General features: G+C 42.8%; 1 protein-coding gene across 1 annotated transcript in view; it reads left to right on the plus strand.

The window, feature by feature from the left end:
- Positions 1–15539, plus strand: part of LOC126191595 (uncharacterized) — a 248516-nt gene that overhangs the window by 1778 nt on the left and 231199 nt on the right. Inside the window, exon 2 of the mRNA XM_049932541.1 lies at positions 14981–15189. Coding sequence (XP_049788498.1) covers positions 14981–15189 — 209 coding nt within the window. The remainder of the gene's footprint in view (positions 1–14980; positions 15190–15539) is intronic.

Consider the following 15539-nt stretch of genomic DNA (forward strand, 5'->3'; position numbering starts at 1 on the left):
ACTTGGCAGAAAATTTGAACAGCTGAAGCTCGCGTTCAAGCAGAATGGTTACTCTGATAAGCAGATTCACTGCACGCTAGATTTGACAACCAGCTGAACCACAGGAAGGTGAATGAAAAACATGGCGTTCTTTATACTCGAACTGTCTCCACATATTATATGATAGCGGAACAAACACTGGTAGCAGTTACTTCTGTAAAATATCTGGGAGTATGCGTGCGGAACGATTTGAAGTGGAATGATCATATAAAATTAATTGTTGGTAAGGCGGGTACCAGGTTGAGATTCATTGGGAGAGTGCTTAGAAAATGTAGTCCATCAACAAAGGAGGTGGCTTACAAAACACTCGTTCGACCTATACTTGAGTATTGCTCATCAGTGTGGGATCCGTACCAGATCGGGTTGACGGAGGAGATAGAGAAGATCCAAAGAAGAGCGGCGCGTTTCGTCACAGGGTTATTTGGTAACCGTGATAGCGTTACGGAGATGTTTAATACACTCAAGTGGCAGACTCTGCAAGAGAGGCGCTCTGCATCGCGGTGTAGCTTGCTCGCCATGTTTCGAGAGGGTGCGTTTCTGGATGAGGTATCGAATATATTGCTTCCCCCTACTTATACCTCCCGAGGAGATCACGAATGTAAAATTAGAGAGATTAGAGCGCGCACGGAGGCTTTCAGTCAGTCGTTCTTCCCGCGAACCATACGCGACTGAAACAGGAAAGGGAGGTAATGACAGTGGCACGTTAAGTGCCCTCCGCCACACACCGTTGGGTGGCTTGCGGAGTATAAATGTAGATGTAGATGTAAAAACGGAGGTACTTAGAAGGATTTAACATTGAGACGTTGTAGCGTCCGACTTCCGAGTCTACAGTGCTCGTTGGCTTGTAGAGTAGTGTGTATAAAATTACATGTACCCACCCAAGCACTAGTTTAGAATTTTTGATCGAACAAAATTTCTGTCTACCAAATACTTATCTTTGTACCTGACGATGGTGAAACAGCCGGAAAGCGGTTCGTGATACAGATAATAAATCACATATTACATTAGTGATGTGTCTGTTTCATTCATAATGAGAAACAATATTTTGGAAAATAATCGAAGCTAGATGCGGTTCCGAATTAATTAGTATTGAATTCAAACAATCAGGCCGTTGCACGAGCAGATGGAAGCGGCCAACCAGATACAATCAGTATCACTTGTTGTCAGAGCGTAAATGATAGCGCTCGAGACTGCTCAGCCCTTGCCTCAGGCTCGATGCTTACACGATCTCTGGCGCGCTGCTTCAATCTGTGAGCGCAGCAGCTCAGTTGGCTCATTTCAATGCTAATTAACTCGGAAACTGCACAAAGTATCGAATTTCTTTCTTAACAGTTGCTCCTCAACACAAACTACCCTCCAAAACCCTTCAACTGTTTCTGACCACTCTGTATGTTGGTTCAAATGGCTCTAAGCACTAACATCTGAAGTCATCAGTCCCCTAGACTTGGAACTACGTAAACCTAACTAACCTAAGGACATTACACACATCCATGCCCGAGGCAGGATTCGAACCTGCCACTGCAGCAGCAGCGCGGTTCCGGACTGAAGCGTCTAGAACCGCTCGGCCAGAGCGGCCGGCTACTCTGTATGTTGCGCAAATATGATATGATTAACGGCGTCTACGCATGATATGTAAGTTTCACTTCTGCACTTGTAATTTCTGAACAGCGCACGGATATTGCATACAGTTTCTTATTAAACTAGTGCTGAGAGAGTACGATTCCCTAGCAGCTTGTGGTGCTTTTGGTAGAGATACTGTGATACTTCTTGAGAGTTTACGAAATTACCTGATACAACTACCGATATTACGGATTCGACCAAAAGTAATATTGGAACGGCCCTAGTCGATGAATGAGTTAACCAATTGATGTCGCGTCTCTTCGCTCTTTCGTTGTCAGTCCCCCTGCTCTGCAAACAAATTTATTCGTGGCCGTTAGCAGGGTGATGCTGGCGCAGCCTTACCTGCTGCGCAGAGAGGAGTCACAGTCTGCCGACGCGCGGACGTTGCTTTTCACCGACTTGGCACAATTGTGCGGGAGCCGCCTTTGGCCGTTTGCTCGCCGAGCTGGAAAAACAGTCCCGTCGCGCAGCGCTTCTGTGATCGCCACTGCGTGCAGCGACGTCGATTAGTCGCGACAGTGGCGCCGCGGCGCGGCCAACCTGCGCGACGGCAATTACAGCCGGCGGGTCTTTGTGGGGCCGCTTGCGGCTTTTGTTTCGCAGATTGCTTTTCGGAGGGCAGCGGGGAGAAGCGAGGGGCAGCCGCGGACGACTCGAATTTTTGTTTGATGCGACCCGGGAATCGATTCGCGAGATCGACGGACGGAATCACACGACCGCTAGAAATAACTTCCGCTCGTAACACGGGCTGCCATTTCCGGCGCGCAGTTAGCGCGAGCGGCAGCGGCGGCCCGTGCCTCGCGGGACGCGTCCCAGCAGCCGCCGCTCGCTGCGAGGGTCGCCCAGCACAACACGCGTGGACAGCACTTCTAGCACCATTTTTTTTTCTCATACTACTCTGTCATTTGGCTCGTTTGATGTGGTTCTCATTTCTTTCTGTATTCATTTCTTTAGACCTTCGCAAACCCACCATGTGCTGTGTCGTGCAGGGATTCAGTTGCACAAGCTTTTGTAAGCCTATTATATTTTCCTCTTCTACTGGCATTTGTGGAGGTACCTCGACGAACGAATGAATAACGTATTACTGATTTTGTACGTTATAAAATAACATGTTTGCAATACAGTATTTTCCACTAGCGATAAACGGAAAGAGTTTGCACTGTTTAAAACAGACTACCTTGTTTTCGGGAGGATAGTGGCTCCAGTCTTCATCCGACCAGTCTGATTTGGGTCACCAACCCTTTCGCTAAATTTCTTCAGGCTAATCGCAGTATAGCTATCACCGCTCACTATTGCCAGTACTAGACCTGTAAGTACGGGGTGATCAAAAAGTCAGTATAAATTTGAAAACTTAATAAACCACGGAATAATGTAGATAGAGAGGTAAAAATTGACACACATGCTAGGAATGACATGGGGTTTTATAAGAACCAAAAAAAAAAGAACAAAGTACTGCTAGACAAGTGAAAGATCTCTTGCGTGCGTCGTTCGGTGATGCTCGTGTGCTCAGCCGCCACTTTCGTCATCTTGGCTTCCCAGGTCCCCAGATCTCAGTCCGTGCGATTATTGGCTTTGGGGTTACCTGAAGTCGCAAGTGTATCGTGATCGACCGACATCTCTAGGGATGCTGAAAGACAACATCCGACGCCAATGCCTCACCATAACTCTGGACATGCTTTACAGTGCTGTTCACAACATTATTCCTGGACTACAGCTATTGTTGAGGAATGATGGTGGACATATTGAGCATTTCCTGTAAAGAACATCATCTTTGCTTTGTCTTACTTTGTTATGCTAAATATTGCTGTTCTCATCAGATGAAGCGCCATCTGTCGGACGTTTTTTTAACGTTTGTATTTTTTTGGTTCTAATAAAACTCCATGTCATTCCAAGCATGTGTGTCAGTTTGTACCTCTCTATCTAAATTATTCCGTGATTTATTCAGTTTTCAAATTTATACTGACTTTTTGATCACCCAGTATATAAATCCCTCTGTATACCAAGCAGCTTTTTTTTCCTTCGACTGTGATGCCACAACTCGTCCAATATCCTTGCAAAAATATTCTAAGGATGGGTAAAAACTGCAACAATTACCACTACCTACTTGCTTTTACATTATATGATATGAATTGTATTCTTTGGATACCTTGGAGACTTTTATGTTTAGAAAGAATTCAAAGTACTACATTTTCCCAGATTTCGTTCCACTTTATTTACAAATCTGTCAACGGAATATATTTCCAGTTAGATTATATTACATGTACGGTTTTTTAGACAGAATTTGGACAGTTTCAGCAAAGCAGTGATTTTCACGTGGACAAGACCATGAACATGTGTCACATGTCTTTCAAACAACAACCATGGCATCTAATCATGATACGCATCATATGATTAGGTAAATATGTAAGTTTGTGTTTAATAACATACTTTGGTAATACTCCAATGTTCTTGCACGTACATTTACCGATTGTATGAAAGTCACTTGATAAGGTGGCATGGCAAATTTTGATCTCAAACGATGTGAATGGTCTTGGAGACGACCCTACCAACTTTTGATATGCAATAAAGAACTTAGCTACGCGTCGCCAAGCGTATCCGTTTTAGGAGGAAATAAGTATCTTGTGGTTTCCTTAATGAAACACATAAGGATGTTACATTTACAAGGTTAGACAGCAGTACTCTAAACTGGTATATCTGTGAAACTCATACTTTGTATGGTTTTAATTTACAAATTATAAAAATGTGTGTCAGTCCATAACAACGTATATTGTTTAGAACTAACAAGTTATCAGTGTAAATTTTTTTACTTAGTAAGAACGAGTTGAGGCCTTAGATAATTTAAAACAGAGTTATTTTGAGATCAAGTCTTATCGTTTGCTAAAAATACTTGCTTAAAGAACCTAAATTAATTATGTCCTATTTCTAAAGGATGGCTGGGGTTGTGTAGTTTCATATTTACGTACTGCACACTTTTAAAACGATTACTGAAAACTATGCCTTCATCAATAACTTCATTCACAAAACTTTACTAAACCTGTCTTCGAGAACGCCAAACACAGCAACGTTGTTAAAACACCATTACAAGGACATATCATCCAAGAGAACACAAACGTTTACATTTACTTGTAGGCACAGTAATACATCAAATTTGGACAGGAAGTAAACGGCTACTTGAAATTAAATAAATTACGGACTAAATATAATATTATCTGTTCAAATTCTGTTAATGAGGGCTGTTGAAATCTTCAGGTTGAAATTTCGTATGTTAGTTTATTTCACAGCGCAACGGTATTTTATGGACCGGCTGCAGGTTTCTAATAAAGGCACAGCAAATGCTTAAGCTAAAAACATTAATATTTTCACCACTCCAACTTGTAATATAGTTGTAACGGAAACTTATACGTACGTCACCTTCATATGATAAAAAAGAGCTACAGTGGATCGTGAACTGGCGCATGTCATGTCCTGTTAAAGGTCGTATCAAACGTACATCGACTGACGCTAAACATCAGCCACCAGACAGAATTGCCGTAAGCGACTTCGGGTTGCTGCCATCGGCCGCTGTCAGTTATGTTGTATTCGTAGACATGTTGGCCACAGCTGCCAGTTCGCTATCCAACTCAGTGCTGAATAACCAAAACCGGTGAACAGCCATAGCATCCAGCACACCTCTTCAGTCATTCAGGAGCCACTGCCTGAAACGCATTCGTCTACTCACCGCACTTAACGTTCCACGGAGAACACCATGCCTCGAGGAAAACGCCATTTAAACGCCAAACGCTGCGAAACGTCTTCTAGGTTGATCAGCCGCGATGCACGTCTTTAAATGTCGATGGCAGTGCATGATTACGTCACGCTGGCCAGTAGAGTTTTCTGGCTAGCGGAGACAGTATTCTTGTGCGGTGGATATTGCATGGAATTACCTGAAAGACTCGTTAGTCAAACTGGTTAATGAATAGTGTGAAAGAGATAATATGAACAGTTACCGGCCATATTTTTACCGGTTTAGTCAGAAGGTTTTGAATTTTGAAGTAATGAATGGGACACTAGTGGCATATTTCAGCTCACATAATCTGCGGTCAGACTCGCGGTTTGCTCTTGGGACAGATATAACAACATTAAATGAAATTTACTTTTTTATGTCTAAGTAACATCACAGTTAAATGATGAGGACAGTAAGTATTATCCGTGATTTAAGGAAAGCATTTGATCGTGTGGAACATGTAATATTTTTGCCTAACTTGGAACATTGTGGAGAAAGATATGAAGCTCAACAATGTCTCAGTAGGTAGGAAGGGTCAGAAGGTTATCGTCCAGTCGCAACAACAATGAAAGAGTTTTGAACCTGAATGGGGGGGTCATGCAAAGCAGAGTGTGCCAATGGATTCTGACCCGGGTTCGTTACTTTGCTTGGTATATGCTGCAAACCAACAGTTTGCTTCAACATTTAAGACAAGACCCTCAATTAATACCATTTCAAGCTGTTTACAGCCGCGTTCCTGGTGAACTTTATATAAATATGCATCCGACCATTATCTACGTGGCCAGAACAGTTAACCGTCGCAAGCGGAAACGAAAACGGAATACTGAGTATCGGAAGCAAATGACAAATTGTGATAATGAATATTTTGTTCCACAAAAGAAACAAGTGAACTACGACTGTACAGATTACGAACTCTGTCGTAGAGAAACATGTACAAGAAATCAGCCACACCATGCACATATTTTTGCAGTTCGTTGCCCTGTATGTAAGAACTCTGGCCATTAGTTTAATAAGTATCTACATCTTCCTCTACAAAATGGTTCAAATGGCTCTGAGCACTATGGGACTTAACATCTGAGGTCATCAGTGCCCTAGACTTAGAACTACGTAAACCTAACTAACCTAAGGACATCACACATATCCACGCCCGAGGCAGAATTCGAACCTGCGACCGTACCAGGAGCGTGGTTCCGGACTGAAGCGCCTAGAACCATTCGACCACAGTGGCCGGCCTGCCTCTACGTCTACATCTACATCTACATCTACATAGATACACCACAGTCCACCTACGGTTCGTGGCAGAGGGTACCCTGTATCGCTACTAGTCATTTCCTTTCCTGTTCTGCTCGCAAATAGACAGAGGGAGAAACGACTGTCTATATGCCTCCGTATGAGCTCTAATTTGTCGAATCTTCTATTCGTGCTCCTTATGCACAATGTATGTTGGCGGCAGTAGAATCGTTGGACAATCAGCATAAAAACCAGTTCTTTAAATTTTCCCAATAGTGCTTCTCGGAAAGAACATTGCCTTCCCTCCAGGAATTCCCATGGAATCCCTGAAGCATCTCTTAACACTTACATGTTGTTTGGAACTACCGGTAACAAATCTAGCAGCCTGTCTCTAAGTTCTTCGATGTCGTCCTTCAGTTCGATATGGTATTGATCCCAAACACTCCAGCAGTATTCAAGAATATGTCGCACTAACGTCCTATATGCGGTCTCCTTTATAGATGAACCACTCTTCCCTAAAGTTCTCCCAATAATCCGAAATGGACCATTCGCCTTCCCTACCACAGTTCTCACGTGCTCCTTCAATTACATATCACTTTGGAATGTTACGCCCAGGTGTTTAAACGGCTTGACTGTGTGAAAGAGAGCCCTAGTAATATTGTAACCGAACATTACAGGTTTTTTATTCCGACTCATCTGCATTAACTTACATTTTCCCACATTTAGTGCTAGTTGCCATTCATGAAACCTCCTAGAAATTCTGTCTAAGTCGTATCTTCCTACAGTCATTCAACTTCGACATCCTGGCGTACACAACGGAACCCTTGTCTCTGAAGAACATTCGCCGCCGAGGTAACATATTGGGTTCTAGTACTTAGGAAGTCTTCAAGCCACTCACATACCTGTGAACGTATTCCATATACCTTCGTTAACATCCTGCAGTGGGGCACCATGTCAAACGCTTTCCGGAAATCTAGGGCAGGTTGAGGTCCGCACGACCGAATAATCTTTGAATACAGAACTAACTGTTATCTGAGCATTTTGTAAGAATCGATTTCTAGCATCGGCGCATTTAGCATCAAATGCACAATGTATGTAGGCGGCAGTAGAATCGTTGGGCAGTCAGCATAAAATACCAGTTCTTTAAATTTTCTTAATAGTGCTTCTCGGAAAGAAAACCGCTTCCCTCCAGGAATTCCCATGGAATTATTAAGCACCCGTGAATATTAAAAATCGAGTAATATACACCACTTAAAAAAAATAAAATAAAATGGAGCACCAGAAGATGAGGAGGAATGAAAATAGAACTTCAGCGTTTCAGTGTGTAGAAGGGGAACTCTATCCAGATTGCGGCCACACGTGCCGTCGTTAGTTATCCGGAGACTGCAGAGTCGTGATTTATCGCTGACCACAATGCGACGCCATTCATCGGCGGTCGGCGGTCTATGCTTCCTGGTCGCAGCACCACTCCAAGTGCAGCCTATCGTGTGGGATGGGATATTCGCTGGTCCGGATGATACTAGACTAGACCAGTGGTACGATATGATACAGAATGTTGCAAGGAATACATCACTTGCTTTCGGATGGCAGGCGCATTTGTGAAACAATTAAAATGTTCTTGGTGCAAACACAGCTATCTTCCATTGCAGTGATCACGTGTGGTCCAACTTCGGGCCACTGTCAGATGCGAGTGGCCCACAGATCAGGATAAATCGATTAGATCAGCCGGCTTACAGGAGGCCCCCTATGATGCCCCTCTAATACGCTGTCACGTGCAGACAACGCAGTCCCAGACGACTAGGCTGCACCTCCGTGTCCTCCACAGTGATCGCTCAACGTCTGTTTTCTAGTCCGGCATATCGAGCATCTTGATATAGATGCCGTAACTGTAGTAATGGTTCTGAAGAAAATGTCGGCACCAGTTGCACTTGTATTTTTATTTTAAACCATGACTTTTTCCGGCCCCCTAGACCATTATCTAGTGGTATCTACATAGCACCAAACAACAAAGTGGAACAGAATTTTTCAAATGGTGAAGAACATACCAATAGGCATCTTGAACAACAAATCAAATGCATACATGTCCTAAAGAAATTGTCCACACACTTCATAAAAGCAGTAAATTAAATAAAAATGTAGTGTCAATTCGTCTACTTTCAAAAGGGACGTATGCTATGTAAACTAAATAATGCTGAAAAACAAGTAGTCAAAAAACATAAAGCACCGTATTAACATAGGTACTGTATTCGCTCACAATCTAGAAGATCGACATATATCACCAGAACGTTCATGTCAGGCGTCCTGAGATGACACAGAACGACTGCCGAGAGACGCCATGATGTGTCACGTAAGTAGGAGACAGCCAAATTACAAGGAGAGCCTGTAGGGGGGAGGTAGGTAAGCAGACAGAGGCAAGTGATGATATCAAAGCTGACAAAGCGCTTTAAAATATAAATAAAATAAGAAACAAAAATGAATATAAAACACTGGAAACGTTGCATAATAAAAAGTCGTGTAAAAAGTAGTACACTGAAGACCCAGAGGAGCTAGTACACCTGTTTAATATCGTGTAGAGCCCCCGCGAGCGCGCGCAAGTGCCGCAATACGACTTGCCATGGACTCGACTAGTGTCTGAAGTAGTGCTGGAGGGTACTGACACCATGAATCCTGCAGGGCTGTTCATAAATCCGTAATAGTACGATGGGGGTCGAGATCTCATCTAAGCAGCACGTTGCAAGGCATCCCAGATATGCTCAATAATATTCATGTCTGGGGAGTGTGGTGGCCAGCGGAAGTGTTTCAACTCAAAAGAGTGTTCCTGGAGCCACTCTGTAGCAATTCTGAACGTGTGGGCTGTAGCACTGTCCTGCTGCAATTCCCGAAGTCCGTCGGAATGCGCAGTGGACACGAACGCATGCAGGTGATCGGAGAGGATGCTTACGTACGTGTCATCTGCCAGGGTCGTATCTAAATGTATCCGCCAGCTTGAACAGTTCCCTGCCGACATGCAGGGTCCATGGATTCAGGAGGATATATCCACCCCGTACACGTCCATCCGCTCGACACAATTTGAAACTAGACTAGTCCGACCAGGCAAAATGCTTCCAGTCATCAACCGTCCAATGTCGGTGTTGACGGGCCCCGGGCGAGGTGTAAAGCTTTGTGTCGTGCAGTCATCAACGGTATACGAGTGGGCCTGCGGCTCCGAAAGCCCATATCGATGCTGTTACGTTAAATGGTTCGCACGCTGACATTTGTTGATGGCCCAGCACTGAAATCTGCAGAAATTTGCGGAACGATTCTCTTCAGTCGTCATTGGTCCCTTTCTTGCAGGATGTTTTTCCGGCAGGAGCGAAGTCCGAGGTTTGATATTTTACCGGATTCCTGAAACGGCACACTCTACATCTACATCTACATCTACATATATACTCCGCAATCCACCATACGGTGCTTGGCGGAGGGTATCTCGTGCCACAACTAGCATCTTCTCTCCCTGTTCCACTCCTAAACAGAACGAGGGAAAAATGACTGCCTATATGCCTCTGTACGAGCCCTAATCTCTCTTATCTTATCTTTGTGGTCTTTCCGCGAAATGTAAGTTGGCGGCAGTAAAATTGTACTGCAGTCAGCCTCAAATGCTGATTCTCTAAATTTCCTCAGTAGCGATTCACGAAAAGAGCGCCTCCTTTCCTCTAGAGACTCCCACCCGAGTTCCTGAAGCATTTCCGTAACATTCGCGTCATGATCAAAACTACCAGTAACAAATCTATCAGCCCGCCTCTGAATTGATTCTATGTCCTCCCTCAATCCGACCTGATAGGGATCCCAAACGCTCGAGCAGTACTCAAGAACAGGTCGTATTAGTGTTTTATAAGCGGTCTCCTTTACAGATGAACCACATCTTCCCAAAATTCTACCAATCAATCGAAGACGACTATCCGCCTTCCCCACAACTGCCGTTACATGCTTGTCCCAATTCATATCGCTATGCAATGTTACGCCCTAATATTTAATCGACGTGACTGTGTCAAGAGTACACTACTAATGGAGTATTCAAACATTACAGGATTCTTTCTCCTATACATCTGCATTAACATACATTTATCTATATTTAGAGTTAGCTGCCATTCTTTACACCAATCACAAATCCTTTCCAAGCCATCTTGTATCCTCCTACAGTCACTCAACGACGACACCTTCCTGTACAAAACAGTATCATCAGCAAACAGCCGCACATTGCATTGTGTAGATAGAAAACAACAGCGGAGCTACCACACTTCCCTGGGGCACTCCAGATGATACCCTCATCTCCGATGAAATGGCCGTAAGGAAAAATCCCCGCTTCATCTCTACGTCGAAGATGGTGTGTCCCTTTGCTCATGCGGAGACTATAACACCACGTACAATCTGACTTAAACCTTGATAAACTCCCATTGTAGCAGCAGTAACTGATTTAACGACTGCCAGACGCTAGTTGTCTTATATAGGGTTTTCCGACCGCAGCGCCGTATTCTGCCTGTTTACATTTCTCTGTATTTGAAAACGCGTGCTATATCAGTTTCTTTGGAGCTTCAGCGTATTACAGAAAGAGAAAGTACAAAGGGTAACGCTAAGATACCCCATGATGAGGGAAAAATCGATATAGAAACAAACACAATACGTCACAGTTGCACTACTGTTGCCAGTAACCTCACATTTCTGCATACTAAAATTGAAATATTTTCTTTCTTATAATTCTGATCTTGGATAGCAAACTTTATTTGTAATCAGGTTATTAATTTCGGCCGGTTATGTCCATTTTCAGACAAAGACATATATAAGTTCTTAGAGGTAGCCTAATTTACAAACGCTCTCCTATCAGAATGTAAAGCAGAAAGCACTATAAAACAACTGTACAACATATCGATTCCTAAGTAGAAACTAGTCCCATTACACATATCACACCATTATACGTGCTGCTGCAGTCAGATTTCTGTTGCTACAGCTTGTGCACTTAAAAATAGTAATAAAATATTTTGTGAGCTCACATTTTGTCATTAAACCGGCAGAGAGTAGCCTACCAACTGATATACACTCGTACAATTGAGTTCTTCCGAATGTCTTACGTGGCACATTTACTATGGAAAAACATTAACAAACATTTTTAGTAAAAGATGTTTTCTAATTACTCTTTGTGTTTTAGAAGTAGGTAAGGTATGACGAAACTCTTATGTTTAACGACAATTTAGTATTTTGTCGTTTTGGAAAATTGCTTGTTAAGGCGTTCCTTTTGTCGAACGGATTGTGGAGGCCCAGTACAAGTATGTTCGTTTTATGAATTCAATTTTTTTTTATTTATCAAGCTGCAGAGTTTTCTTTCTATTTTTATCCGTTTTTTTTCTCTTCTTACTCTGTATGGTTGGAGCTTATGGGCGCTCAACGGCGAGGTTACGAACACTTTTTTTTTACTGTTTGCCTTATACGAAGATATTGTTCATAGAATACAAAATTGTTTAACTTATTTGTTAATAAAAATGCTGTTCATGTTCACAAGAATAGATAATACTACTTCACAGTAATGTTTTTAAATCATCCCATTATTCCTCTGTGAAACATTTTATCCGCTGTTGACTCGCGTGTGGAATGCACGAGCGTACCCTGCCCCCTAATTAATTTGTTTTATTTACGAGCCAAACATTTGAAACGTCATGAACATTTATATTGTACATTGGCTCGGGATTCCTGACGCGGCATATGCGTTACAATACCTTTTAAGAATGTATATTTTTATAGCACCTGTTTTCACACACTGATACTTTACAATTGTGGTTGCTACATGGATGGCGTCTGGCAGGGGCGATATGGCGTCCGGTGACATTTTTATTCCATTTTACCGTTATGCCTGAGGTTTATTGCGAGCACTCGTCTGAAGGGCGTGTTGCGTGAGCGCATTGTCTACATTTGATTATTCTCTCACTGGTCGGCTGTAATTTTTACTGTAATAAAATTGTTTTGAGTGTGTAAAGAGACTCTGCGGTCTTCTGACATTAGTGTTTGTACTAATAAGCATCGTTTCCTATTAAATGATGTGTAAGCACAAGCATTTCCGTTTTAATTCCTATATTTCCTTTAATAAAACGTGAACAAAGTTGTTATATGTTTGAGTATAAGGGATATACTTTTTTTAAATCATGTAAACTGACGTGCGCGACGGCGACATTTTCTGGGATTGAATGGAGGCATGTTTATTGTTGCTGCACGGCAGTTATAACTTAGTATCTCCTCATGTGCATTATGCTTGCTTCAGCATTGCTCTTCACGTTACGTAACTTTATTTGTTAAACGAATCCGAAGTGGCTACTGATTTTGACTGTACCATCACTTGTAACGGCGTGATATTCTTGTACGGATATGTTGTGCAGTTTTTTAACTGTGTTTTCTCCTTAAAATTCGTTTAGTTAAGAATAAGTTTGTAAATTAGGCTACCTCTGAGTGCTTATACCTTTCTAGGTCTCAAAATGGACATTATGGGCCGAAATTAAAAATCTGATTACAAATAAACTTTTTGATGTAAGATTAGAAGTATAATAAAGAAAATATTTCCAATATTATGCAAAAATTTGAGGCTACTGGAAATATTACTGCCACTGTGTCGTTTTGCGTTTGTTTCCATATCGACTTTTTCCTCATAATAGGGTATCTGAAAGTTGGCGCTGTGCTTCTTTTTCTCTAATAAAACCTTTTATACGCCTTTTTATTATGCAACCTTGCCAGTGTTTTGTATTTCAGATTGTTTCGTATTTTATTTATATTTTAAAGCACTCTGTCAGCTTTCATTTCGTCTCTTCCCTCTGTCTGTTTACCTACCTACCCCCTACAGAATCTCATTGGAACTTGGCTCTTTCTCGTTCTTTCTAAGTTGTTTATTTTCATCTTATCGTTTCCATTTCTAACCGATCTAAGTATCTACTGCACTCTTAGAAATTCTGTATTTCTTTCTTCCGCGGAATGAACCAAGCGTCACAGCAGTTGTATATGTCTCCTTACTATACTTCACAATATTTGTGTAGGCCATTTGTCATTGCTTCAGAGAACGTCCACTTTGTTCAGCCATTCTAAATGCATTCCAATACTTCCCCCATTTCTTCATTCTCTGGAATTTCAGGAAATTGCCCCTATTTTCTAGGCTGTAAATGGAACTGATATCCTCAATTGGTTTAAAAAAATCAGTAAATCGTTGTTAATACTGTATGTAACCGAAATGTACTACAGTTCATATCTTCACAGGTATTTTTCTCTTTGCAAGTACAAATGCTTTCCGAATATTCTGCTTTGTGTACCTACCCGCTTTTAACACCTTCCAGTCTCTCAAATTCAACGCATTTTGCTTCATATATCGTCAGTATTCAATTTAATTCAGTGAGTTCTAGCGAAATGTGTCTGTTTGGTAAACTCAGTAGCATTCTACCAAAATGCATTACGAGTTATAAGTTTTGCAACAACAACCCGTTTCATGGCGCTTCTTTTTATTCCACCAAACATTAAAAAATATGTTGGTGGATCCAGAAATTTACCGATTGTTGTTTTGTAGGGCGGGCAACCACAGCCAAACTTCGACATGTTTTCAAAGAAAATTCTGCAGTGGCTGTATGAATGATTTTTATTAAATCTGCGACCGGTTTCGCACCACTTATCGGTGCATCGTCAGGCAATCTATACAAAAAGTAATATAATAAGAGCTCATATACACTATTCGATCCCCCCACTCTGAGGTGTAAATTAAACTTTTCAATAGTTAGTTTTTTGAATGAAACAAGAAAGTACTCACATAGGCTATTTATAACATAGTAACGTTGAACATTGCCCTGTAACCACTCCTCACCATTCACGCCCAGTATACCGTTATCTGGTGAAAGCGGGAGTTAAAATTTAAAAATCTTTTTAAAATTTTTTTTTAAATGATGGGAGCGGCAATGACCTAGAAAATAAAAATAGAATACGATTTTGATAAAACTCTCCTAGAAGCGAACGACGAAGAGCAGAACATTATTATGAACAAATAGCGGAATTAGTGACATGTAAACATATCAGAACTTGCACGAAGTTGAGAGGAGCCGCGCGGCTGCGGACACGGCCTGACTGACTGGATGTATTATGATTGTGTTATGATTATCCTCGATTTCTACAATGTCTCGCACTCAGCCACACAGCGCGTGTTGCCCGCCACTCTCAGTGCTGCCTCGGACCTACTGTCACTTGCTTCATCTACACTGCCTCCTCGTGCAGCTTGGGAGAGCTAAGCCGCCCTCCCTGCGCCGACGTTAAGTGGCCGCCCGCCTGCTGTTGCAGCTTCGACGTGCGCGGGCGGCCGCTGAGCCAGGCGACGCACTGGTCGTCTCCCGAGGCGTTCGGGCCGCGCGCCTACTTCCGCACCGTGTCGGAGCCGGCGCAGCTGGTGCTGGAGGACGTGCGCCTGCGCGACGAGGGCGTCTACCGCTGCCGCGTCGACTTCCGCAACACGCCCACCCGCTCCGCCAGGTTCAACCTCACCGTCATAGGTAAGCACACTGCTGGCTTTTCATACAGTAGACAAGTTAACGGAGAACCACATGTACCGTTGTATAGAGTGAACCCAAACACATCCACCATGTCGAACGTTATTTAACGATATTTTCTATTTTGCTATAAGAGACTCGTGTGTATGTAAGTGTGTGTGTGTACTAACCGGGGACCTAGAAACGACGGAGAGGCTTCGCCCCGCAGTAGATCTCAGTGGTTCACAACACCACCACACGTCATAGCAGTCCACCCACCCCACCACCGGCACAAACCGAACCCAGGGCTATGCGGTTCGGCCCCCAGCGGAGCCCCCCCCCCCCCTCCCCGCTCCTGGGGCTCCAGATGTTTG

The sequence above is a fragment of the Schistocerca nitens genome, chromosome 1 (assembly GCF_023898315.1).
Source record: "Schistocerca nitens isolate TAMUIC-IGC-003100 chromosome 1, iqSchNite1.1, whole genome shotgun sequence".
NCBI classification, from domain to species: Eukaryota; Metazoa; Arthropoda; class Insecta; order Orthoptera; family Acrididae; genus Schistocerca; species Schistocerca nitens.